The sequence below is a fragment of the Mirounga leonina genome, unplaced genomic scaffold, assembly GCF_011800145.1.
Source record: "Mirounga leonina isolate KUSES-001 unplaced genomic scaffold, KU_Mleo_1.0 Mir_115, whole genome shotgun sequence".
Taxonomy (NCBI): Eukaryota; Metazoa; Chordata; class Mammalia; order Carnivora; family Phocidae; genus Mirounga; species Mirounga leonina.
This window is the reverse complement of record NW_023270268.1, coordinates 74,807,381-74,835,306: the sequence shown is the minus strand read 5'-3', so window position 1 is coordinate 74,835,306 and position 27,926 is coordinate 74,807,381. Positions and strand designations below refer to the sequence as shown.

The following is a 27,926-nucleotide window of genomic DNA, read 5'->3' as shown; positions in this document are numbered from 1 at the left end:
TTGCAGAGGCTCCATGCTGGCTGGGATGGAGCACGGAGGAAATGAGGTGTGGGGCCTGCGCAGAGAGCTAGCCCTGATCTGTGGGAAGGGAGGAAAGCCGGGGTGGTGGCCCAGGATACAGGCTATGCCGTGGTGGAATGGACACGGGTGTGCATCAGACAGACAGACGCCGCCCGACCGCTTAGCAGCTAAGGTGCTCCAGACAAATTAGCATTCTGGGTCTTCAGTTCCCTTCTCTGTAAGATGAGAATAATAGTACCTGCCTCGCAGGGTTTGGGGTGACCATTAAATTAGGTGACACGTCGAAATCCTGGCTCTCAGTAAGTGTTCAATAATTGGGGCTGTTGTTAATAAGAGCATTAATAACACGGTGAACCTAGGAGAGACTTTGCAGGAATAAATGACAAGCCTTGGTGACTGAGTGCGGGGAAAGAGTTCAGCTAACATTTGGACAACTGCCACGTGATTGAGTATCTTCTGGGGTTGGAACTGAAATTCCCTGCTGGGAAAGAAGGCTTGGACTGAGGTGGAGTGGGGAGTCCAGTCCCAGCAAAGGAAATGCTGAAGTCGCCTCAAGTCAGGATATACAGTGCAGTTCAGGAGAAAAACACTTGAGTTCTGTCTCTGGGTTAAACGTTTCCACCTTCATTTTCTCCTAGATTCCCTCAGACAGCAGTTGGGAGGGATCCCCTGTAGGACCCCAGAGCCAGGGCCAGCGTTGGACTCCACGTGGTCCTTGGGCCAGGTGAAACTCTGGGAGAAAGGTCCTGGACCCAAAGGGGAGAACAGAGCAAAACCGGCTGCTCAGTGAACGTCTTTCCGTTCACAGACGGAACAAAAACCTCAGTAAACACGTTACCTTTTTTTTTCCTTTTTAAGCTGAGGTCCCATTGTAAGACAAGGGCTTACAGGACAGGGCCCCAGACAGGAACAAAAGAAACACTCCCACCAACTCTCCTGCCAGGAATGGGCTGAAATTCCTGGAGAAGTCTTTGAGCCAAAACTCTCAGGGAGAAGACCCAGAAGACTGCCCATCAGGTGAGAAAATGTAGGCAAAATATAACGGGCAAAATCCTGAACCAGAAAATCCTCTGGCAAGCCTGCATCCAGCTGTGTCTTAATGAGGCAAACTCCCAAGAAGTTTTTCCTTTAATCTGGCATTTGAAACGAAATGCCCCCACCTCACCCACCCCACCCTTCTGTGTTGCCATGACTACGGGAGTTCTCAAAACACGAAAGAACTACCTCAGCACTTCCCTCTAAAACAAAAGAAAATTATTCCAGGTTCCTGGGCAGAGAACTCCAAGGAATGGGACCTGTTACCGCGGAGCAGGTTCCTCGGAGTTGCTGGCCAGGAACGAGGAACCTCTGGGGACAGGGCCTTCAGAAGAGCAGGGAAGGAAACTAGGGTTGACGGCCCCAGTGCTCGCCTCAGCTCCCCCGAGGGGTACTCTGCCCGCAGTGCTGCTCCCTCCCCTCAGCTGGACCTCATTTGCCCCTGCAATGAAGCACATTAAAAGAAAACACATCCTCTCTCCAGATGGGAAGGGCAGGAGTTTGGAGGGGAGCAGGTCCCGGCTCAGGAGACCCCACGGTGGCAGCAGAGGGGGTCTTCTTCTGCTCTCTGCGCCGGTTTGCTCCCGGAACAGGTGAAGTGAGGCCAACCTGTGGCGTGACGAGGGAGCCCCTGCAAATCTCCCGTGAAAGCAAAGGTCCTGCTAATGAGGGCCCATCTAAACCTTCTCCTGAATCCAGAAAGGAAAGCCCACGAGGTGACAGCTGGACAGCCAGACTGCTCCCTCCCCTGCCTGAGCTCCAGGGGGAAAAAACAGGGCACTGCCCTGACACCTCCCTCTTTCTCAACCACCACATCCAATTCTTCATCACCTCTTGAGCCTACTTCCTACAAGTTTCTCAGAATCCATCCACCTCTTTTTCTCTCCCCTGCCACTGTCTTGGTTCAGGCCTCGCCGTCTCTAGTCCAAAGTGATGCCTCTAGATCAGCTGCACGCCAGGGGCTGAGTGGCCATTTTAAAACCCCAATCTAATCACATCACCTCCTGCCTAAACTCTTTAGCGAGCCCCTTGCCTTTGGGTTAAATTTCCAAATTGCTCAGAAGGCCATAGAAGGCCTTTCCTGACGGACAACTCTCACAGCCCTCCTTGGCCGTGCCAGAGCTTTAAAGAATGCATTTCCCCAACTCGTAGCCTCTCCCCCACCTCTGGGACTTCACAAACAGTTCTCTGCTAGGGGATGCCTTCCCCAAGCCAGGGTGTGCAATGTCTTCTGCTTGCCTCTCAGATGCACTCCCTGCCCGGCTCCATGCCCCAGAGACTGCCCTGTCGGATCACATCCACAAACCCCAGTGCTCTCGGGCTTCTGGTTAGGTTTGGCCAATAGGGAGCACCAGCAGAGAGTCAAGGATAGGAAAGAGTGAGGATAGGGTATGTGATCCCTCCCTGTGAGGTTGTATCAGGCTGGCTGGTCCCAGATGGGAGGTCACTCCTATCGAGGTGGCCTGTACTTACACCACTTTCCTCCCAGAGTCCAGAAGCATCCCCCCCCCCCCCCCCCCCCCCCCCCCCCCCCCCGCCCCCTGCCGCTGGCTACCCACACCTTTGCAAATAACCCCTCTGTACACAAACCTTCCTCACATTATCCCAACTTGTGTCTTCCTTCCCTGTTGGGATCCTAATATGTTTTGTCTTTGCTAAATCATAACCTTCCCTTGGGACTAAGCACAGTCGACACCCCCCCCCCCAGGTAGGCTTCCCTTTTCTCCCCAGTCTGGGTCGGACCTGGGTTCCCAGAGCCTCCATATATTCCTTTGTCACCACTCTTTCTGCACTTTGCTGCGAAAGTCAGTCCTCTGTCCTAAATCTGAGTTTCTGGAGGGTGGGGACCATGTGTTGTGGCTCATTCCTGCACCCCAGTATCTGGCACAAAGCAAGAGCTCAGAAAATATTTGCTGAATGAAGGAAAGAACCAGCAGCTCCGAGTGAGACCCTGCCAAAGATGCATAAGAAACACAGAGCAGCATCCCTTTTCAGGTTGCCTAATCTAGGAGCTGGTATCTCGGGGCCAGAGTCAGATTCCAGACCAAAGGGCCTAAAGAAAGGCTGTTATTTACAAAACACCCACCTCCAGGGCCTGGAACCCATGTCAGTGAGTATGGGGAAGGATTGAGAAACATGTGCTGGTTCCTATTTCAACAGCTGTGCTTCCTCGGGGGGGAAAAAAAAAGAGTGGCCAGCCTCCCACAGCCCCCGGGGAGACAATGGAAGTGTCCATCCTTGAGCTGGGAACCCTCTGATCCTAGTGTCAACCCCTGGAAAGCTCACATCAATTTACTGAAATAAATTATTAAAAGCCCAGTGGCTGTTCTGAAGGACCCAGCTCCACTCTCCCTAGAACACAACCGAATCACTCAGTCCTTCATTCACTCCACAGAGTTTATTAGTGGTCTGCTCGGTGCCAGACACTTCCCTTGGATTTACTCTGCTGAGCTTCTACCCAAAGGAGAAAAGTCATTTTTTTCTTCCAGTCTGAGTCCCTGCTGAGCCCTGTAAGAGGCCTGGCAAGGCCAGAGAATGGGCTTCCAGGTAGAAAGGCCCTGGGCACCTGGACAGATCAAGGGAGATGGGGCCGATCTAGTGGGTGGAAGGCAGAAGAGTGACCTGGTATCGTGAGAGGGTTCTAGGCTCTCTGGCCTGGCCTCCCCACTTTTCCAGATAGGTGACCTGCAGCAACTTACCTCATGTCTCTGTGACTCAGTTTCCTCCTATGCAAAATGGTGGCCATTGTAGGAACAGAGCTATTCACAGAGCTATTGTGAAAATTAGATAAAACAAAACACCCTCCAGGAGGCTGCCTAGAGTGGCGAGGCCCAATCCCAGCACACCCGATACTCCCTGCTTACCGTGAATATTTTACAGCAAACGAGGCCACCTTTACTGTTCTGAAATGAAAGTTAGAGATAATAGAACCCACCTACACACATAATTTTTAAAAGAATCAATATACTACTATAACTATAGGATACAGAACTAAAGGGAAATAATTTAGACTAAAATAATACATTTTAATCTGTAAATGTTTGAGTGTAACTACACTAGAAGATGGAAGACAATTATACCCACTTATCATGAATGCATTTGAATTTAAGAGAAGTAAAAAATATTGACTGGAACATTATGGGTACTCCTTTAGATTTGATGTTCTGAAACAAGACTAAGTAAGTACTATATATTCATACAGATCTGTATGAACGCAGATGAACAGAGGTGTGCTCTTTTGGCAACTCAAATACCATGAGCATTTTGCTGTTGGTATTGTGCTTTCCTGAAAGGGCGAACAACTCCCGGTAAACCTAAAACACAGTATTCTCTGATTTATATGACGTTCGCATTTTGAAAAAGTCAGTGTATATTAAAACTGCAAAAAGTAATTTGTGTTTACATGCAAAATGGAATTACACTCTAGGCTCAGACCAATGGAAGGAGATTTTCTACCTACATGAATGTCTGGTGGAGCATTCAAGGGTCATCTGAAGTGCAGGACAAATCTTCACTGTACAAAACGGGCCCACCTAAGGCAAGAAGCTTGATTCCCTCTGCCCTCCCCGAGTAGTACACTGTCAACAAATCCAACAGAAATACAGCATGCATTTCTAAAATGCCTCTAGGGGGCCGCGCTGACTCCACGGAGGATCACTGGGCCAGAGTTTATAGGGTTATCGGACTGATAAGGAACAAAGAATGATAGCCATACAACCTCCAGGAACACAAACCAGACAGACAGCATTAGGTAAGTGGGTGAGCACATCGCACTCTGGCCCCAGTCTTTTGTTGTGTCCTGTTTGTTTGGCTGGGGTTGTAGGCTAAGGTCATTCCCCAGTGCATGGGGGACAAGGTCTCTCTTGGGTGTAAAGAAGAAATCAGCACCCAAATAGGCAGATCTATGTCACCCGGACTTCCAGGTAGAGGAAAAGTCTCAGCAAACTGCCAGACACTTGTATTTTCCTCCCTCTAGACAACTATTGGACCTCTTCGGAAAGTGTATCATCAGCACTCTATAAACAACCACTGGTTTGCTCACCTATGGCTCCATGGTGAATCAACACTACAGAGTATTTCCCAGTGTTGGGACATTATGCTTCTCGACTGCACGTACCTTAGGGAAGAAAAAAAGCCACACTTGTAGCAGTCAAGGCAGTTAGGTGAGAGGCCATGTGTCCACTCCATTCCTTCCTGCATAGTCTTGATGGTCCAGAAGGCCTTACCGGAATCCAAGGTCCCATTTCTCACAAAAAAGATGCAATCATGTCAACCCTCCCAGGAAGAGGCAGCTCCCCAGACAGGAAACTAAATTCAGATGGTGGCACCAGGCAGAAGGGGAACTCTCATCTGCTTCTTGGCTTCCTTCTTTTGGTGGATCCATGTGAACATTCAAAGGGGCAGCTGTCCAGGCTTCTGCCCCGAGGCCAGGGCTGCTGTGGTGGGCCTCACCACGCGGAGGCAGCCCCCTCAAGAGGAGGAGGCAGGCCCTGCGCTCTCATGACCAAGTCCTATCTTGTCAGTGAGATTATATGAAGTCATGTTACTCTCTGTTTATTTCTCTTTTGTTATCGCCAACTTGCAATAAAGGCTGGTCTGAAGGATCCAGCCTGGTCTATGGCTGCCCTGTGTGTGTATGTGTATATTAGAGGTGGGGACACAACTAGTTGTCAGTGAGGAGTGAGAAACCCCAAGGGAAAATTCCAGGCACCTCTCTCCACAGAGATTCTCCTTCACTGCTAAGCTCGGAGGAGTTGATTTTAATTCATTAGGAAAGGCAGTGACTCCTTCCCACTGGGTCTGGTGGAACCAGGGAGAGACCTAGAAGGAGACTCAAGCCCATGGGCTAAGCCCACAGTAAGGTTTTCAAAACTGGAGCATGAGAGGAGATGAAGGCTGATCTCATAGCAAAGAGACTCGATGTTAAGGCATCCCATGGGCCGTATCGAGCACACTTGTATCTGTTTCACCAGGTAACAGAGTAGGTCCACCAGCAGTTGGTGGGGGTGAGCCTGCCTTTGGGAGAGGGTGGCTCCAGCCCTGGATACAATGGATCCACTGAAGCTGGGAATCAATCCGGCTTGACATGTGTCACCCACATGTGTTTTGGGGGACAGAGAAGGGCCCAAGAGAAAAAAGGAACAGGTAAGCAAATAAACAAAATAGAAATCAACCTCAAGGTATCTTCTCAAGATTCGTTTCTCATCGCCTCCTACTCTCCTCAGGAGTCAAAACCATGGTGGTCCCAGGAAGCCCCTAGAGGCGGGAGGCATCAGGGAGGAGACTGGGACGGCTCTGTTTTTTTGAAGAGAAATTGCCAACATCATTTCCAAACGTGCAGAGGAACGTGACTTTCCGGGCGACGGAGTCGTGAGAATTGGAGCTGCTCTCTTCAGCAGGCAGCAGCCTCCAGAACATCCCTAACATCTCCACAAGCTGGCCTTTTCTGCTCCATAGCAAACCCCACCCCCCCTCAACTTGAGGCACATTTTGGGAAAGAGCCAGAATGGGAGACCACTAGGTGTGAATACAGATCTCACAAAGCCAGTGCACTCAGCCAGGGGTTCTCAACCCCACTTGCAAGTGAGGATCACCTGCAGAGCTTTTAAACACACCCAGGCCTGGGCCCCACCACCCGAGATGCTGATTTAATTGGTCTGGGGTAGGACCCAGGCGTGGCTATGCTTTAAAAGCTCTCCAGGTGATTTGAATGTGCTGTCAGACTTGGGAACCACTACATTATACAACAGGAGAGGCCCTCAGGCCCTCACTCGGATCCCAGTTACTCTTAATTTATATACACTTCTGACAATCCAGTTGTCTGGTTTCCTAGCTGGTAGAAAATGAAAAGCAGCATATTTAGAAGGGGAGAGAAAGGCTGCTAATGAAACAACACTAAAAGCAGCAAGACATAACAAATGAGAGTCTGATCACAAGTGTAAAGATAGAAAGCCTATAAAAAGCAAACATAGCACTCAACCCCTTCCCTCTCCAGCATATCCTATTTACAGTAAGGGCCTCAGGGGATCATGGGATGGCGGGGGCTGGGAAAGACAAGTGATGTGCGTCGACTGTGACATGTTGGCATATGTTGACAGTTGCTACACACATTACTTCATTGAATTCTCATCACAGCCCTAGGAGATAAGTATTATGACCCCATTTTACAGATGAAGAAATGGAGACTTGCTCAAAGTTGCCCAAGCATGGAGATGCAATGCTGGAATTTGAATGTCAAATGTTGGTCAGTTTAGCTCAAAAGCCCACATATGTTGGAAAGCGCAGTATGTGCCTGTTTAGTATGATAACTGATATTTCTAATGATGACCCAAAGCCTAGAGCTGGATTACCCTCAGTATCCAGCTGTTCAAGTTGTTCATTTTAGGAATAGTTATACACACACACACACACACACACACAAATATATGCTTTTTAACAGTGATGAAAGAACAGGGTATCCATTTGGGAAATAAATAAATAAAGAATACAAGTTATTTCCCAGCTCACACCATTCATCAAAATTAATACCAGATGGATAAAGATGGAAATGAAACCATAAAGATACTAGAAGAAAATAATAAGTGAATATTTTATAATCTTAAGATGAGGAAGAACTTTCTAAATATGTCAACAAGAGCAGAAACCATAGAGGAAAAGATTGATAGATTTGACTACATAAAAAATTAAAAACTTCTGTACATCAAAACCCACCATAAATTGAAAAAATATTCAACCTCACTAGCATTCAAAGAAAGCAAATTAAAACAACAATGAGAGAACTTTTTTCTCTTTTGCTGATCAGATTGGCAATGATTAAAAAGAATGATAATACTGAGAGTTGGCATGGGTGAGGGGAAATCAGCACTTATACATTGTTGGAGGGAGTGTAAATTGGTACAATCTTTCTAGAAGGCATTTTGGCAAGATGTATGAAAAAAGCCTAAGAAGGCACATACTTTTTGACCCAGTAATTCCATGTATAAAATTTATCCAAGGGAAAGAATTGATCCACTTAAACACAAAGGCATACATAAAATCTGTGCAAGGATTTTATTCACTGAGGCACTCCATGGAATTTGAAAAATTGGAAGCAACCTAGATGTTTAATAAAAATGAATTTGTCAAATAAAGTATTTTAGATACATAAGAAGCAATACCATGCAGCTACCAAAAAGGATGCTATATACACAAATAGGCCAATGGGACAGAAACATATATGAAAATTTGATATATGCTAAATATTAAATCAGTGAGGCAAAGACAGACTTTTTAATAAATGGTGTTTCGCTAACTGGAAAAAAGATAGAGACTGGGCCAGTTTTTTTACACAGTACCCCAGGATAAGCATCAGCTGGATCCAAGACTTAAATGCACAAAATAAAACCATAAAATTACCAGAAGATTGAATCACTATGTTGTACACCTGAAAATAATGTAACATTGTGTGTCACCTATACTCAAATTTTTAAAAATTATTTTTAAAAATTACTAGAATAATAGAACTCCTTTATAATCTTAGGGTGAAGGCTTTAAAAAATTTTTTTTTAAGATTTTATCCATTTATTTGACAGAGAGAGACACAGCGAGAGAGGGAACACAAGCAGGGGGAGTGGGAGAGGGAGAAGCAGGCTTCCTGCAGAGCAGGGAGCCCGATGCGGGGCTTGATCCCAGGACCCTGGGATCATGACTTGAGCCGCAGGCAGGCGCTTAACGACTGAGCCACCCAGGCGCCCCAAAGACCTTTTTAATTGATTAAAAATCCAGAAATCATGAAATAAAAGACTGATAAGTACAGCTGTATAAAAGTCTTAAAATTCCTGTATGATAAAAGCACCATAATTAAAAAAAAAAAAGTATATGACTAACTGGAGGAAAAGAAATCACAACTCATTTCACAAAGGGTCAATCACTATAATATATAATTTATTTCTGTAAATCAAGGAAACCAATAACCAAATAGAAAAAATACCTGTTTTCAGGGAAAAAAAAAACAAAAAAAAAACAGATGGCTTTTAAGCACATGAAAGAATGTTCAACTTCGTTAATAAGAAGAAAGTGTAAATTGTAGTGGCAATGATATACCCATTTTTCACCTATCAGATTTGTACATATCCAAAATACACCAACGGGAGGATGTTGTAGGGAAACACGCGTCCTCATACAATGCTGTAGGAATACAAAATGGTATACTCCTATGAAGTCCAATTTGACATTTTCTATTAATGCTATTTATATATTTACCCCTTGACTCATCAATTTCACCTTCAGAATTTTTCCTGCAAATATATTAGCACACATACAAAAATTACAATTTGCATGTATTATAGCATTGTTTGTAATACTGAAAGTTTGAAAATAACCACAATGCCCAACTATATGAAATTGGTTAGATATTATGGTCCATCTACACCATGTTATACCAGGAAACTCTCTATATAGTGATAAGAAAAAGTCTCCACTGTATACTATTAGGTTTTGGTTTTGGTTTTTTTTTAGGTGCCTAATAATGTATATAGTGTGCTAACTTCTGTGTAAGAAAGGATGGGGCATACATAATTGCATTTGCTTGTATTTTCAAAAAAGAACATTATAACTATTAAAAGCGGTGACCTGTGGGAGGGGAAATCAGAAAACCAGGTGAAATAGAGGATGGGGATTAAAGAGTGCACTTGTTAGTGGTGAGCACCAGGTAATGTATGGAATTGTTGAATCACTATATTGTACACCTGAAAGTAATAAAACCCTGTCTGTTTAAAAAAAAAGAAAGAAAGAAAACCAGGTGAAGCAGGACATGCATGGAAGCAAGAATTCTCAATGTCTACTTTTTTTTTTAAGATTTTATTTATTTATTTGACAGAGAGCACAAGCCGGGGCATCAGCAGGCAGAGGGAGAAGCAGACTTTCCACCTAGTGGGGAGCCTGACGAGGGGCTCCATCCCAGGACCCTGGGATCATGACCCAAGCTGAAGGCAGACACCCAACCGACTGAGCCACCCAGGCACCCCACAATATCTACTTTTTTATATTGTTTTGATTTTTGAACTATTTTTAAACTAAGGTATTGTCTATCTTATTTTTTATTAAAAAAAATTTTTCCGTTAAGTAATCTCTCTGCCCAACGTGGGCCCGAGATCATGCTCTAGCGACTGAACAAGGCAGGCAGCCCAAGTATTGTCTATTTTAAAAATAAACTTCATTTAATCTATGATGGTTCAGATTCATTTGTGTTGACATGAGAGATTTTCAAAACGGATTTAGTGCATAAAGTAGATCACAGAAATATATATAGAAGAATTTTGTCTTTTTAAAAAAATCATATCTATATGGCCATTTTCTTATATATATCGGGAAAAAGGAAAACCTAGAAAGATACATTCTAAAATATTAATAGTGGTTATCTCCAGTTAGGAGGATTTAGGGTTATTTAATTTTAATTATTTTTCTTTTTATCTATATTTTTTAACTTTTGTACAATGACCATGTTTTATTTCTATAATCACAAAATAAAGACTTGCCTTAAACAAGACTCAAGGGAAAATAAATAACCCAGGAAAAATGTGCAAAATGACCAAAAATTTAACATCCTGAATATTTAAAGAATTCTCTCAAAAAAATAAAAAAGAGTGCTGTGGAAAAAATTCAAATGAGGAACCACAGGACAAAGAAATGTTTGTATACTTATACAATGTATTATTAGAAAGCAATAAAGTAATACTGAACACTGCCAAATGACAAGGATAATCATTATATAGTAAGAAGGAAGGTTGGCAAACAGTGTTATTTTCATAAAAATATATTTATACTAGACTTACAGACTTTACTGGGTGCATGTATTTGGGTACAGATATAAATATGTGCATAGAATAAAATCTGTAAGGATAGGTTCTGAAAGGTAAATAGGTATGATGTCTGAATGGTAGGAAGACAGGTGCTTACTTTTTTTCTTAACTTCCATTTATCTGCAATGAAATGGTTATTTGTATAATATAAAATAAAAGGAAATACTATTTGTAATATTGCCTTGTGAAAGATTTAGCCACAAGTGAGTTCATCACGTTGTATGTAATAAAGAAAAACTTAAAACAACTTAAGTACGTAAAAATAGGCTTTAAAGGTAACAGGGAGGGGTGCCCGGGTGGCTCAGTCAGTTGAGCATCGGCCTTCAGCTCAGGTCATGCTCCAGGGGTCCTGGGATGGAGCCCCGCATCGGGCTCCCTGCTCAGTGGGGAGCCTGCTTCTCCTTCTCCCTCTGCCTCTCCCCCTGCTCATTCTCTCCTCTCTCAATCTCTACCTCTGTGTCTCAAATGAATAAATAAAATTTAAAAAAAAAGACAAATTCTAAACTATCTGAAAAATGTTACCCCTCCAAAAGGAGAGGGGCAGTTAAAGCTGCAAACCTGCCGGGCTGGGAGGTGGTTGGTGGGCAGTGTGGTGGGTGACGTGACCAGCGCACGAAGGTCATCTGCGAGGGGCCGCTCCTGGCCCAGGCCCTCCTTTGGCTGCTTCTGCTACCGCCTCCTAATCGCTGAGCCCCTCAAGAGGAAGGACAGGCTTGTGGGGGGAGGTGGGCTCTCTCGGATGGCCCCCCTCCAGAAAGGCCACGGCAGAGAGGCGGGCTCTGAGGCCCCGGGCAGCCCCCTGGGCCCTTCATGTCTCCTGAGAGTTAACCACAACATTCTCTTCACTGGACTCCTGCCCTCAGTCCCTGCCCTGTCCAATCTATCTTCCAAGCCCCTGCCACCCTTCTGAAAATATAGCTAATTATTTTATTCCTGGAACCAAAACATTTTATCCCAAGTCAGTAATTCTCAAACTTTCCCGCTGAAGTACACCAACAGCAGACAAAAGCAATGCCTTCAGCGCCCCCAGGGGACCGCGCAGCCCAAAGCCCCTGCCAGCACACCCAAGCGCTCTTTGAAGGCTTCTGTTTCCTCTTAAAAACTCATGAGAATGGCACATTCTATTCCATGATGTATCTGAATCTCCTTTAATATGAAGATGCTTAAAATTATTCACCTCAAGGAGAATTGGCCCTCCTGGAAGAGATACTGTGTTGTTTTTTGTTTTGTTTTGTTTTGTTTTAATTATTTATTTATTTGACGAGAGAGACACAGCGAGAGAGGGAACACAAGCAGGGGGAGTGGGAGAGGGAGAAGCAGACTCCCCGTCGAGCAGGGAGCCCGATGCGGGGCTCGATCCCAGGACCCTGGGATCATGACCTGAGCCGAAGGCAGACGCCCAACCGACTGAGCCACCCAGGCACCCCAAGAGATACTGTGTTTATCTGGAGGCTCAGGGGTCCTCCTTGGAGAAGTACCTGTAGCCTAAAATCCAGACTCCCGACAGGCAAGGCCCCTGACAATTCGGCCCTCGCCCGCCTTTCTGCCTCCTTCCCACTGCTCCGGCGCACGCTCCCCAGTCACTGGGCCACCTGCACTCCCGTCATCTCCCGATATTCCAGCTTCTTCCCGGCCTCTGTGCTCCTCAGACGCTTGCTTCCCGTGCACCCCACTCTGCGCGCTGACAGCACCCCCAAAGGCCTCAAGGGGACGCGAACACCACCTTCCACATTGAACTCTGACGGCCCTTGCCCGGTGTGCTCCTGACAGATACAACGGGGCAGATCACGCGATGCCCTGAAAACAGCCTGTGCTTTGGAACCTCCAGCTCTTGACACGAGACGAAGCACCTAATTCCTCTTCGATCTCATTTGTAAAATGGGGGAATAATCGCGCTTCTCTGGCAGGGCTGTTACAGGGATAAAATCCCATCCGGACAACAATGTAGGACCCAGCACATGCTCCCTTCCCCTCCTCCCAACTCCTCCAGCATGCTATTTGCATCACTCGTGGGAAGAACATACGTTTACGCAGTCATTCTTTTGTATAATGGTTTCTTCCCCCCCCCCCCCCCCAGATAGATCAATGGCTCCCAATGTCCCAAAGAAGCTTCTTGTATTACCCCCCTGATCTCACGGCTTGAAAGATTTGGGTTATGAAACCAAACACATTTATGGAATAGCAGCCGGCTTGTCTAAGTTCTCTATCCTATTAAGCTTTTTTGAATACAGAGAGCGGTCCCAGCCTTTCCTCTCCTGCCTAACTTTAGGGACCGGGACTTGGGAGCCACCCACGGAGACCATAAACACCTTGAGACTACGGCTCCGTCTTCACACTTCTCACGGCACCTTACTCAGCGCCTCGCACTTAGAACACACCTAGTAACTGCTTGTGGCATAAACAAGAAGTTTCACACAGATGACGGCGGGGTGTGGGTAGCCCTCGAAATTAGCCGGTTGGTGTGCAGAAAGGGGTCATTGTTATGGGAGGCAGAGCTGGAGGCGAGCCCTTCTCCCCCCGGCCCCCCAGAGCAGCACCCCCAATTATACCAGCTGGCCTCCAACTTCAGTGTGTGAGCCGATTAAAAAGCGCCCTCTCTTCAGTGTCTGGAAACTCCTGCAAGGAAAGTTTGCTGCCCAAAGTTGGCTTTTGACTAGAGTCTTAATAAGAGGCCTCAGCAGGCTACGGCTAGAGAGACAATGTCACTTAGAGGAGCAGCTTGCAGCGGCAGTTAGGAGAAGAGTTATTTTAATGAATACATTTCCTTTCAATTGTATGGGAATATCAAGATCCCATTAGAATAGGGAAGCAATTAGAACTAATAAAGATGAATGCACAGGGCTCCGTGCGTGCGGAATAACAAGCAGCCAACAAAGGGACTCCGGAGAGCCTCCTCTAATCCAAACGAACCGGCGGCCCGCCGAGGGGAAGCGGCTCTGTTCAGCTGCTCAAAGCCCGTGGGTCCCGCGCATTCTGATCACGGCCAGCGAATGGCGTGAGTTGGGCCTCGGGGCTGGGGGCTGAGGGCCCCCGCCTGGGTCCTGGCCTGGCCCCTCAGGGAGAGAGATGGGCTGTTGGCAGTCCCTTGGCGACGGCCATTCAGACCAGGGCCCTGGCTCGCAGCCAGCCTCACGCCTGCCCCTCGCACTGGGTCTCATTGTGTCCAGGTGGCAAATGCCTTCTCGCCAACTCTCCTTCGAGGTTTAGAGAGGGGGTGGGACGGTGGAGGAGGGAGAAGGGGGCCCTGTGCACGCCATCCCCCACCCCCCCACCCACCCCCTGCATCTCTCTCCTCCCCCCGCTGGCCAGGCTCTGCTCCTCCTCTGCGTTGGGTGTTAGGTTACAGATACTGGTGGGTCACAGGCAGCCTAACACAGAAGCACTGTTGCTTGCACAATTGCTCTTCAAACAGTAACAAACAATTTTCATTACCCAAGTCAGGTCGAATCATCCGCCCAGCCATCCTGCCTCAATCCCAGCCGCTCCTCCAGGACCCACGGCTTCACGCTCTGCCCGTTCCGCTGTAACAGAATTGAGCTCCTTTTTCCCCCACCCTGGCCCAGGAATACGGGACAAAGCTCTTCCTCTGATCCCTTCTTTGAGCCGGATCGGCTTGCATGGCTGTCAAAACTGTCGGCAGAAATAGCAAAGGCACAAGCACCTGTGCAGACTGGGACTCACTCAAATCTGGGGTGACATGTTACTCAGCATCTCTGTGAAGAAGGCACTCAAGAGTTTGGAGGCCTCTAGTGCCAAGTTGAGAAGGAATCCAACAAGATAACCCTGGCTCCCCACCAAAGCGTTCGCTGGCCTTAGAAGGAGTGTCAGGACTTGACATTTCTTTATTTAATCTTTTTTTGGCCAGACGGTTTTTTCAACCAGGAATGTGTAAACTCGTTCCAAAACGTCTGCATGAGAGACGAGTCACCCTCATTACTGAGATTTTTTCTACCACTTATCTTTTAAAAAAAAAAAAAAAAAGTCTGTAACATTTTATATTTCTTAATGTAGAGCACTTTAAAAGTACGTTTACATTTATAATCTTACTTAACCTCAAAATAATTCTGTGGGGACAGGCCAAGCAAGGAGGCCTACAGATGAGGAAACAGTAGCCCAAAGAGGTTGAGTGTCCTGGGCAAGGTCACCAAATGAGTGGGTGAGGAGGGACACCAGAGCTCAGGACTTCTGACCTAGTTCAGGGCTTTGTTCTGGGACACACCTCTTCTACACCCACAGAGTGCTGGACATTTCCAGGATAATTCATCGTGCAATTCTGCCTTTCCAGTGTAACTCCCTTAACCCTTTCTGCAGACTAAAAGGGGCTAAGCACTGTGGGCTTTCAAAGACTACTCTGGGCTATGAAAGATCCTCCCTCAGGAAGGTTTCAAGCAATAGTCATCAAAGTGTTTGTTTTGCTGCTTCGCTCCTCAGACAAAGAGGTATGCATTGCCTCCCTTCTAATAGCTTAAGTAAGGGTTGTTTCCAAAGTCTGCTGGTCCTGTATAAGGTAGGCAGGATCAGAACGGTAAAAATGATGGTCTAGGTCCCTTCCGGTAGACCACTGTAGCATCCAGGGATTGGCAAATCGTAAAAACAAAGCCATTCACCTTTTATGCCCCCCCCCCCCTTATACCCAAAGGCCTATTCATTTAGTATTTTAAAAATCTTTTAAAAATAATTTTGAGGTATAATTTATATATTGTGAGATGCATAGATATTAAGGGTACAGTTTGACATGTTTTGACGAATACCTACACCCAAATCAAGACACAGAACATTTCCAGCACTCCCAGAAAGTTCCTGCATACCCCTTTCCAGTCAACCCCACTCCAGACCGCCACTGTTCTAATTTCTATCACCACAGATTAGTTTAACCTGTCTTGAACATCCAATTAAATGGAATCCTATTGTATGTAATCTTCTGTATCTTTCTTCTTTCACTCAACATAATGTCCGCCAGACTCATCCATGTTGTATCAGTAGTTCCTTTTTTTTTGATGTGTAGTATTACATTATTCATTCAGTTTCTAAAATCCAGTCATATTACTGCAAATTTGTCCCTCAAAATTCTTTCCATTCAGTCTATCTCTTGTATGCTCATTCCCATGCATCTATCTCCTGCATATCTTCTTGACAATGCTTGGATTGAGAGAATACGTAAATGAATTCTTTTATCTCTAGCACGTCCTTCTAGGTAGGAGTGGTTCTCTCTACCTTCAGGAGAAACAGATAACCAGGCAGTCCAGCATGAGTATGTGAAGACAGTCATGAGTACAGTCTTCAGAAGAGAGAGCTCTAGGTTCTCGTCTCCAGTCCAGCTCTTAACAGATGATTGGTTTGAGGCAGGTGATTTCTGTGACTATTTCCCCATTGGTAAAATGAGGGTAAAAATACCTTAATAGGGATTTGTGAGGATGAAATTATATTGTACACAGGATGTTTGGCACTATGAAAACTAGTAACAGCCTCAAGCTAGACCGTAATAAACATCCTTCTGCTTCATTCACACACTTGCAGTTTTTCTAAGTCAGATACTTATGGGTATACATTTTCAGAGGTTTTTAAAGTGAAGAGCTCATGATTACATCTAGAAAAATCTGACTGTCGGATATTTACTTAAAATAAATGTTATTTCCTGTCGAAAAAAAAAAAGCCTTTCGTCATTTATTCAGTGACAATTATATACTGAGTGCTGACTCTGAGGGGTTCTTCAAGAGTTAAAGACATAGCCTTAGCTTTTAGGATGTTTGGTTTGGGAGGGTAATAAGATAAGCACAAAAATAATTATAATACAAAGCAGAGTATGGCCAATAATAATAATTAACATCTATTAATATCGTGGTTAAGAGCATGGTCTTTTGAGTCATACTAGAGGGTTCAAATCTCAGTCATGTGATGTTGAGGAAGTTACTTAACCTCTTTCTGTGTTACTTCACTTATAAAATGGGGATAATAATACCACTTATCTAGCAGGGCTGTTAGGACTAGATGAGTTAATGCATGTAAACACTTAGCACAGTATCAGCACATTAAAAATATACAATAAAGTAACAGCTAACATTTATTGAACACTCAATATGTGCTGAGCACTGCGTTAAATACTTTATATGCATTACTTCATAATCCCCATAATGTTGTTACTGCTATTATATCCATTTTACTGAAAAGGTAACTGAGGGGCAGGGAATTTAGGTAACTTGCCCAAGATTACATAGCTAGCAAATAGCAAATGCCATAGGAAAGACAGATCTATAAAATGGGGATGATGATAACAGTACCTCAGTGAGAATTAAACACACTAATATTTGAAAAGTGGTTAGAACAGAGCCTAGGATATAATAAGGGCTATATAAGTGGATGCTAAATAAATGTAAATTGCTATGGTGATTCAGAGATGGCAGTAAATAACTTCCATGCATGGAGATTAAGGAAGGCTTTGGAATAGTGACATTTAAGCTGAGCCCTGAAATAAAAGAGAGAAAGCGAGAGAGAGAGAAAGGGAGGGAGGGAGGGAGGAAGGAAGGGAAGAAGGGAGGGAGGGAGGAAAAAGGAGGGTGGTAGGGAAAGTGAGGAGAGAGGAAAGAACTGGGGGTATGCAAAAAGATAAAAAGTAATGGGAGTAGTTACGTTTGATTAGGTCAAAGAATCTCCCCTTTCCTCCAATCAGTCAATATTTCTGCCAGCTGTATTTTCCTCTCACCCCTGTAGAATCTGCTATCCTTGCCACCTCATCCTACATTTTACAGTATTTGTGGAGAGCCTGTAGGTGCCAGGCACTGTTCTAGGCGCTGGGGATACACCAATGAACAAGACAAACCAAGTCTCAGTTCCTATTCTGCACTATAAAAAGACTCCAAGCTGGATTCCTAGCTTTTGGTCGTCCCTACTTCCAAACCATCCTCCACATTGCCACCAGAGAGACTGTAAAGATAGAGATCTGGTCCGGACACTCCCTTGCTTAAACTCCCAGTAGTAGCTTCCCATCATGTTTAGAATAAATTTCAATCTCCCTAGTATCCTGTGCAAAGTTCTTCCCTGATTGGCCCTCACAGCCCTATCTCCCAGCCTTCACCTCCCTGCACTCTGCACTTGAGCCAGTAAAAACACTCAAAATCCCAGACGCACACACTTAAAATAAGCATTTGCTGAAAAGACGTGGCTAGAACGCCATCCCTATTTCAACCTTGTCCATGGAAACATTTTCCATTCTGCATGCCCTGGACGAGAAAGCCCTGATCACCTTCCCCCAGCTCTGAAGCCTAAAAGGCAGCGCTGAAGGCACACTTCCCACCGCCCCTGCGTGCAAACCCAAACCCGTAGGGAGCCGGAAGGGGCGGGGCTTCGCGCGGCCCCGGGGCCACCATCTTGGCTGAGCTGGCCGGAAGTGCTCCGGCGAACCGGCGCGCGGGCGCACACTGAGGCTGCGCCGGGGCGGCGCACAGGTCTGCGGCGCACAGGTCTTCGGCGCCGGCGGCGTTGCGGCAAGGGTCCCGAGTCTTCTGCAGTGCAGCCCGGCATCCCGAAAGCCCTCTCTGACCTCTCCCCTGGTCCTCCTCCCGCTGCCGCAGGCTCTGTCTCCCCCCTCCGCCGGGGTTTGCGCAGCGGCTTGCACACCCCTTGGCCCGTGTACGCGCTCTGCACCTGCCTGCCCGAAACATGTTGCTGAAACCCGAGAACGGGGCTCTCCCCATCCCTCGGGCCGAGGGGGAGAAGGATGGCGGCCGTGACGGTGAGACCCAGGCCCTGACCGCCTCTCAGAAAGAGGTCCCGAGCCCCCTCCTGCAAGAGACCCCCATGGAGGATCTTGGCGCCCGGAGGGAGGAGGGGGCTGCGGACTCAACCATCACCCCAAAAGGCGCAAGGACCTTGGCAGCCAAAGCCTTGGCCCGGCGCAGGGCCTACCGCCGTCTGGATCGGACGGTGGCCGAGCTGGTGCAGTTCCTACTGGTGAAGGACAAGAAGAAGAGTCCCATCACTCGCACCGAGATGGTGAAATACGTAATCGGAGACTTGAAGGATCTGTTCCCTGAGATCATCGCAAGGGCCGCAGAGCATCTGCGGTATGTCTTTGGTTTCGAGCTGAAACAGTTTGGCCGCAAGCACCACACTTACATCCTGATCAACAAACTAAAAGCTCTGGAGGAGGAGGAGGAGGAGGAGGAGGATCTGGGAGGAGATGGCCCCAGATTGGGTCTCTTAATAATGATCTTGGGCCTTATCTACATGAAAGGTAATAGTGCCAGGGAGACACAGGTCTGGGAGATGCTACGTCGTTTGGGGGTACGCCCCTCAAAGTATCACTTCCTCTTCGGGTACCCGAAGAGGCTGATTATGGAAGATTTTGTGCAGCAGCGATACCTCAATTACAGGCAGGTGCCTCACACCGATCCGCCGGAATGTGAATTCTCTTGGGGTCCCCGGAGCAACCTGGAAATCAGCAAGATGAAAGTCCTGGGGTTCGTGGCCAAACTCCATAAGAAAGAACCCCAGCACTGGCCAGTGCAGTACCGTGAGGCCCTGGCAGACGAGGCTGACAGGGCCAGAGCCAAGGCCAGAGCTGAGGCCAGTATGAGAGCTAGGGCTAGGGCCAGGGCCAGGGCCAGTGATAGGGCTGGTATCTGCCCGTGGTGAGGGCTGGTGGAAAGGTGGCCAGCGGGGTCCTCGTGGTTATGAAAAAGCTACTGTCGGAGTCATAAGCAGTATCGTTGGGGGTAGGTCGTTAATTAGAAGTTGTATTTGTGTAACTAGGATTTAGGTTTTGTATCTTGCTATGTTTTGTTATATTTTACATACTGTTAAATTGGTATTTATAAATGAGATTGGTCTACTTTTTCCTGTAGGATTTTGTTGTCGTTTGGCTGGTTTTGTAAAATGGATCGAAAACTTTACATTTTTGTTTTGTGATCTTGAACAAATGACGCAGCATTGTAATGCTGTACATTAATGGTTTCAAGGAACTCAGCAGTGTGATCATCTGGTACCACGAAAAAAAATAGCTGATTGGTGGCTAGCTTCCCAGTGCTTTTTGTCTATATTGTATAAAGAAAAAAGACTGACCTGTACCTCTACTTGTTAGCTATTATAGTATCTAGAGAAAAATGAAAATACAATAAATTAGAACTATACCCCAGTACACTTAATAAACATTTGCTGAGCATCTTCTTTTGTGTGGTGTTTGGGGCATTTGGGGATAGAATGCTGAACTAGATAAAAGTCCTACATTTTGGAATGGGAGATTAAGAAAATAAACCGGAAATTACAGAGCAGCGAGTTGAAGGCTGCAGAGGGACCCCTAACCCAGCTGGGCTGATTGGGTGAGGCTTGCCTGAAATTACCTTTAGTCAGACTTTGGGGATTGAGAGGGAAGCATGTGGAGGGGAGGGAAAGGGAAAGCAGAAGTTAGGAGTGGGAGATGGTATTGGGAATAACTGAAGGGCACAGGTGCCCCTCAATAACATGGGAAGAAGACTTGATTCATGGTGGAGCTGGAAAACACCCCACCTTTGCCAGGGCTCTTGTTCCAGAACAACTCATTCCAGTGCATAGTGATGACTGTTAGTGTTGTGGTCCCCTCCATCTCCGTTCTCTCAACAGCTTTCTATCAAAGCTGTCACAAACCAAATACTGTAACAATTCAGGAACGGTGTGTCCTGTGGGTGGAGGGTACATGTGATGTCCCCTACTATCGAGAAGTTCCACTTCAAGATTTCTCCCCTGGCACTAGGCAGCCTAGGGCCCTCATCCCTGTTTCTACGTGCTGCTTTCCACCTGCCACCTCCCATTTGGAGGAGACTAGTAAGGCATTGCTCTCATTCTTAACTAGCCATGAAGGGTCATCCACATGGCCGCTCAAGCCTCTGCAATGCCTGCCACTTTCACTCTGGGGATACATCCTATGGAAAAGATACAGAGAATAATAGGGAAAGTGGTAACCAAACCAGAGATGGGTGTAGAGGGGGCTGTGAAGCTACCCCACCTCCGCAGCTGCCATATACAGAAGAGCCGCTTTTCTGCACTTTACTGGCAGTTTTTTCCTGCTTTCAGCTGTGTTCAAATAACATTTCTGACTATGTTAAGGCTGGTGTGGAATACAAATAAATACTTTGGGACACAGGCTCAGGGATCCAGCAAACCAGACTGAGATCGAAACTATAAGCTTATGGGCAAAAAAGTTTACTAATGAATGAAAAGATGACTTCTGGGCAGTTTATAATTCATTAAACAAACAAACACTGAGTGTTCACTATATGCCAAGGACTTCGCTGGGTTCCAGAGATTAACGTGGGAAGACTGGCTTTACCTGCAAAGAACAATAACAGTGATATTTTCTCGCATTTGTATTTTCTCACCAGCAGTGTGTGCACCTGAGGGTCAGATTACTTGGTGATTTGCCTAAGGTCACAAGTCCCTGGCCCCCCAGTCTAGTGTGTTTCATTTTAGCACATTGTTCCCCATTCCTGGCTTCCAGTATGTTGTGTGTGATTTTAGTTCTCACAATTCCAAAACACAAGCAGGGCCTGTAGAATTATCTTCAGTTCCCATTGCAGTCCTTATGGCAGTGAAATAGCATAGAAATACGCCGCCCCCCCCCCCCCCCCGCGTTTTACCTGTACCAGATGTGACTCTGCTGAAATTTGGATGTGTTAACACCTAGCAAAGACAAGACTAATAACAGTACCATTTATTAAACATCTACTATAGGCCAAAGGCATTTCCCCCCGCTTTTCACAACCACATTGCAAAGGAGGTAGTACTAAACACCTCCATTTTGTAGAGGTTCAAGACAGTAATTCTTGCCATTTATTTAATACCTAAGGGAAGCCAGCTTTTTTATGCTTTACATATCTTTTGATGATTTTTATTACAATTTTACAGGGTACATATCTGTTCCATTTTGCACTAAGCAAAGAGTCAGAAAAGCCAGAAAAGTCTCACAGATAGTGTATAATAAGGATTAGAACTAAAGTCTGAGTCAAAAACTTGACTTTCACTATTTTACATTTCCTTTTTTGCGGGAGTCCTTCCAGACTTGGGTCATCTGTCTCTGGACTCACGTTCTTTCTTTAAACACTGCCGTCTCTCTGGAGATACAAACAACTATTGCGTAGCCAGGCTAATTATGACAAGACGCTGGCCTGCAGGAGGGTAAAAAGGAAGCTAAAATAAAGTTGAAGAATTATCTGCGAACGGATTCCAGCTCTGCTTACTCTCTCCCCAGTGTGCTCAGAGTGCTGACTACGTGTAGAATGTGTCTCTTTGCTCAAACTCAGCATGTTTTGCCCTTTAGAGGCCATGTTGCCTCAGTCTACTTTAGTCTGTTCTCTCCGCTAAGTCTCAAATTAAGACTGCCATGCCATGGAACAATCAAATAACATTTGCGGGCCTGCGAATATGATTCCCAGCGTTGTTTGCACATGGCTCAAAGGGCTGCCAGAACTCGTACCCTTGCCTCAGCATGAAAGACCTCCCATGTCACAAATGTCATCATCGGCTTCTCAGAAGTACTAAAAGTTTGGCCTCTGGGCCCATGTGTAGAGCAGACATTGGCCATGGCGAGGGCAAGAGATGACAAACGCCTCCTGTTGCTTATGGTCATTCACACGAGGGAGAAAAACGGCCCGGATCCCCTCTCTAGCCCTCCTTCAGGCATAAGCAGAACTAGTGTGTGTCGGGTGAAACACCGGGTGAGGAGAGCAGGGCATTGCTGTTCGGAGAGTGGGGGCAGATGGATGACCTCAAACCGTACTTATTATTATTATATGACAACTGGGAAGCAACGCCAGGAAAGGAAATTCCCTTGAAAACGGCCAGTGGGAAGTTCTCAGTTCAGCCACAGCTTCCGCAGAGATCCTGACACTTACAAGGGTGAGGACTTTGGACCCACCGGAACTTGGAGAATGCATGTTTGGAAACAGGCTCAGGTTGATTACAGCCCCAGCATGGAGCCCGCACATAATGCCCCTGAGGTGGCAGGCAGCTCATTTATAGCCCCTGTAAATCAGGCCACAATTCACAGGCTCAATCACAGTTCCCACTTGAGATAATTATGCTCCTTGCCTTGGTCATGATGGCAACTGATGCTTGTACAAATTATTCCTCAAACCATGCAGCCCGGCAGAGATGGTAACAATCACCTCCCAGCAGAAACAGTGTACTGCCTAGGGAGGTTAGGTATTCTGACAAGAGTCCTAATCAAGGCCTTTTAAAAGTCATGACTCTGTGACTTTGAACAAGGAATTCCAAACTCAGAAGTGTGAAACTCTAGGACAAAGTTTAATGGGTGATTGAAGTACGGTCAGCTATAATCCGCAGCCCACACCACATTCTACCGACTGAATGCAACGCAGACCCCACCCCGTTCCCAAGCCAGTCATGACCGGTAACAATAGCAGCCAGCATTTCCTAAGCCTTATGTGTCAGGCATGGTGCTAAGTATGACAACTGCACTGTCTCACGCATCTGCCCCACAGCCTCGTGAGGCAGGTCCTACACTGGCCAATATTACAATGCAATAGGGAAACCAGCAGGAAAGAAGAATTCCTTCCATTCTGTCAGTGCACACGTTAAATGACTTGCCCAAGCTCATGACATAGCTAGTGAGCGGCAGATATAGAACTCGAACTTAAATCTTCTGGGTTCCTATGGGCATTCCACCCTTCCGGTCTTCAGAAGGCTCTTAGGGGAGCGACCAACCTCCCTTTGGGACAATGAGGCCGAGAGAGAAGGAAAGAAAAGCTCTCATCCAGCTCATTTATACCATAACCTAGAGCACGCAGGCTAGAGAGTAGAGGCAGTGATGAGGGAGAGGGGCACGTTGGCTTCTCTGGTTGTAGGGTTATGGGTCTTTTGTCACAAGAAGGGAGAGGAGCCCATTTTTGAGCAAAGACACCTCTAAGCAGCAGCTCTGTGGTCCCAGCAGTGAGGGAATTCGTGCAAGGGAAGCAGCAGCCTCAGCCTGAGAATATTCAGGAGCCCTACTGGGTGTCGAACACGGTGAGGGACAGCCACATTACCTGAACCAGGGGGACAGAGGAGAGCTGAAAGGGAAAGCTCCTGGCCCCTGGAGCAGACAAACCTACATTCTAGTCCCACTCTCTGCCGCGTGATAGCATGCGGCTCCCGCGGAGCTACCCAACCTCTCTGAGCTTTGGTTTCCTCATCTTTAAAACAGAGAGAATGCTACCTACCTCAAAATCTGTGAAAACTGAATGAGGGGATTACAAGCGCCTACCCACAGTATCTGGTACGTGGTAACTATCAGTCTCATAAAATGTATTCACTCATTCCACAAATATTGTTTGAGCATCTTTTTTTTTTATTATGTTATGTTAGTCACCATACAGTACATCATTAGTTTTTGATGCAGTGTTCCATGATTCATCGTTTGTGTATAACACCCAGTGCTCCATTCAATACATGCCCTCTTTAATACCCATCACCAGGCCAACCCATCCCCCCACCCCCCTCCCCTCTGAAACCCTCAGTTTGTTTCTCAGAGTCCATCTTCTGTACATACTAGGTAGTGAAATTACAGCAGAGAACAAAAGAGACAACAATCCTTGCGCTCCCAGAGCTTACATACTAGTATAAGGGGACAGGTAATAAAGGATAAAAGTGTAACACATAACATGGCAGATGGAGATCTGTGTCATAGGAAGAGATGAAGCCAGACCAGGAAAAGGGTGCCAGCAGGATGTGCAATTTAAAGTTGCTTGGTTGGGGCCCCTGGGTGGCTCAGTGGGTTAAGCATCTGCCATCGGCTCAGGTCATGATCCCAGGGTCCTGGGATCGAGTCCCGCATCAGGCTCCCTGCTCAGCGAGGAGCCGCTTCTCCCTCTGCCTGCCGTTGCCCCTGCTTGTACCCTCTCTCTCTCTAATAAATAAATAAAACCTTTAAAAATAAATAAATAAAATAATAAAATTGCCTGGCTAGGGAAAGCCTCACTGAGAAGTGATATCCAAGTCAAAACTGAAGGTGATAAGCAGGGGGCCCACAAGCTGTCTGGGGGGACTGCAGAAGAGGGGGGGTGCCGGCAGACGGCACAGCAAGTGTGAGGGCCGAGCGGGTACTGAGAAGTAGCTCCCAAAAGCAGAGTGAGCCGAGCGGCAGGGGTCAAGGAGAAGGCCATGCGTTCCTTGCCCCGAAGGAGCGGGCTCAAGGTCCTAAAACAATGAATGGATGCGAGTCTGCACCCAAGAATCGCTGTGGGAGTCTAGCAGGGGAAGAAACCACAGCGGCCTTTGGCCTTAGGCCTGGCTGAGGCTGCCTTTGGGCCCAGAAGGGGAAGGAAAGAGAAAATATTCTTTCTTCATGGCTTTTGTTTTTTTAATTACAAATGCTTGTAGTGGGACATTTGGAAAGTTCTGTAAAAATATAAAGACGAATATGAACTCTCGGGGATACTGGCACCCAGAGGCAATCATGGTTAATGGTGCAGCATGGTTTTTATATCTATCGCTAGTGTATTTCGTTTTCACCTGCTGAGGGTATAAATGATTTGTTGCTACTTTAACAATGAGTTACAATGACAGTGAGCCCCATTCCTTGCAATATTTCCCTCAAATATTTCTGGGAGCTCCCAATGGGGCATCTCCAATGATGTCACAAATTCGTCTATCCACAGCAGTCACCATGCGGGGCGCACGGAAGCCCATGAAAGGAACCTCTGCTAGAGATGCTCCTTGTGGGGTACCCCCCACCCCGCCATATCCATGACTGCTACCTCTTGTGATGCCCCCAGGATTCTAGAGAGCTGCTGTGTCTTTGTAGGGGTGGACAGAGTATCTTGCTCCCCCACTCTGTGCCAAGGTATGTCCCCTGGGTCCCAAAGCAACAGTGCCAGACCCTCTCCAACCTCCTCTGGAAGCCTGCTTATCTATGCTTGCCATCTCCTGCGAGTAACTCTCCAAACTTGAGCTGAAAATAGTCAAGTCTCCTGTACAGGGACCAGTCCAGGCTTCCCCCTCCTCCGCAATTCCTCTCCTCAAACCTTAGGAGAAAAAGGAACGCAAAGGCTGTTCCAAGGGATGGCTACTTACGTTGCTGAACCAGAACAGTGAACATCTGCATTCAGGCTGACAGTGACTCCACGTTTTCAGGCTTATGTTGCTTTTCCCCAAAGAAAAGGCTACCCCAAACTTGAACTAAATGCTCTCCCTCTAGCAAACTGCTAGCAACTATAGTTCTCTCCTCCCCTCTTTTCCCACCTGCTCAGCCATGTTGTCTTTTTTCTTTTCTTTTTTTTTTAAGATTTTATTTATTTATTAGAGAGAGAGAGCATGAGCTGAGGGTGGGGGGTAGAGGAAGAGGAAGAGAGAAAAAGCAGTCTCCCGGCTGAGCAGGGAGCCCGACCCTCGGCTTGATCCCAGGACCCTGGGACCATGACCTGAGCCGAAGGCAGACGCTTACCGACTGAGCCACCCAGGTGCCCCTGCTCAGAATGCTTCCAAAACCAGGAGAGTTATGTAGTGTTAGGGATGGCTAGGATTTAGGTGAAATGTTGGAATGGGGAAAAGGATTGCAGGCAAGGGAAACGATTCCAGCAAAGGCAGGGTAGCAGGAGTGTGCACAGTGTCCAGGGACCGGAAGGTCGGAGCGGAGTCTGTGGAGGAGAGGAGAGGGCGCTGGGGCTGAAGGGAGCAGTGGGGGGGCAGTGGCGGAGGTGGGCACCGAACACATGGCGGTGCTCTAGGAAGGTGGACTGGCTGGTCAGGAGAGGGAAGCTGGGGGCAGGGAGGCCAAGGGGGAGACCAAATAGGAGCTGATGACAGTCTGACCAGCAGGAATGGGAGTGGCAAAGGCCTGGTTGGGGGACTAACTTGAAATGATTTGATAACCGATTAGCTGTGGGAAATGCAACAGAAAGACATATGAAGCATGACTCAGCAATTTCAAGCTGGAGTGATTGGAAGAAACTGGAGTTGTTCATCAGAACAGCTGAACGCCCAGAGGGAGCTGGCTTGGGATCAAGAGATGGATATGACTTCAGGCACATTGAGTCTCGACTCCTCAGCTGGACATCCTATGGACACTTAGACATGGAACAGAGGAGGGACACTGAGGCTGCAGGTAGATGCTCTGAGTCAGCCTCTTAGAGCACATGGCCCAAACCATGGACTTTCTGAGTGGGAAAGTGTCTAGAGGAGGGGAACAGGAACTCGACCCACCTCTCTCCTGGCCATGTGGGAGAAAGCAAGGATCTTTAAAGTCCCAACAGATTACAAAGAAATGCAGTCCTGCCCCCACAGTTGTCTTTTGGGTCCTGGTTCTGGATCCATCTTCTAGATTTACTTCTATGAATGATCTGGAGGGGGCTAAGAAGGTCTTGGCATGGCCAGGGGGTCACGAAACTGGGGAAAGAGAAGCTGCAGTTTGTTGCAGCTGGGTGTCAAGTAAGGGTTGGCCAAGATTCTCCGTGTGCATTAAAAACAGAACTTCAAACAAGAGTCACACTGCAGCTGGAAGGACTATGACAGACCCAAGCCAAGGCTTAAATGAGCCAATGCATGGGATTCCAGACTTAGTAACCTTTCTCTCCCTGCTTTCCAGCAGACCTTCTTGTTTAGAAAGGAACTTTCCAGGCAACACCACACCTTTAATCGGACCTGAGACATCTCCACAGCACAAGATATACTCCGAGGACCAGAGGTTCTTACTTGGGGAGAACCCACATGTTCAGACCTCACCCAGACACAAACATGAACTTGGCACACACACATAGATATATCTCCTCCGACTCCATGGAAGACATGAAGAAAAAATATCACTTGGCAACTATCATAGACCAGGCACTTTGCCTAGAGCTCTCCAGGTATTTTTGCCTTTAGTTTCACAACAACTGTCAGACAAAGACATTATTTTCCCATTTCATAGAAAACTAAGGCTCAGAAAAATTAAGTATTTGGCCCAGGATCATATGCTTGGAAAATGGCAGATGGTTCCTGACCCCGGTCTGCCTGTGTACTCATGTATTCTTCCTCATTTTTCACCTATGAATGTGCAACAGACACACACACAAGCCCATCCATCCC

At 46.7% G+C, this 27,926-nt stretch overlaps 1 protein-coding gene across 1 annotated transcript; it reads left to right on the top strand.

Annotated features, from left to right (window-relative positions):
• The first annotated feature begins 18,289 nt into the window (after positions 1-18,289).
• On the top strand, positions 18,290-19,872 carry MAGEF1 (MAGE family member F1). The gene has a single exon (XM_034999740.1). It carries the CDS (start codon positions 18,552-18,554, stop codon positions 19,524-19,526), a length of 975 nt encoding a protein of 324 aa, XP_034855631.1. The 5' UTR covers positions 18,290-18,551; the 3' UTR covers positions 19,527-19,872.
• Positions 19,873-27,926: the final 8,054 nt, after the last annotated feature.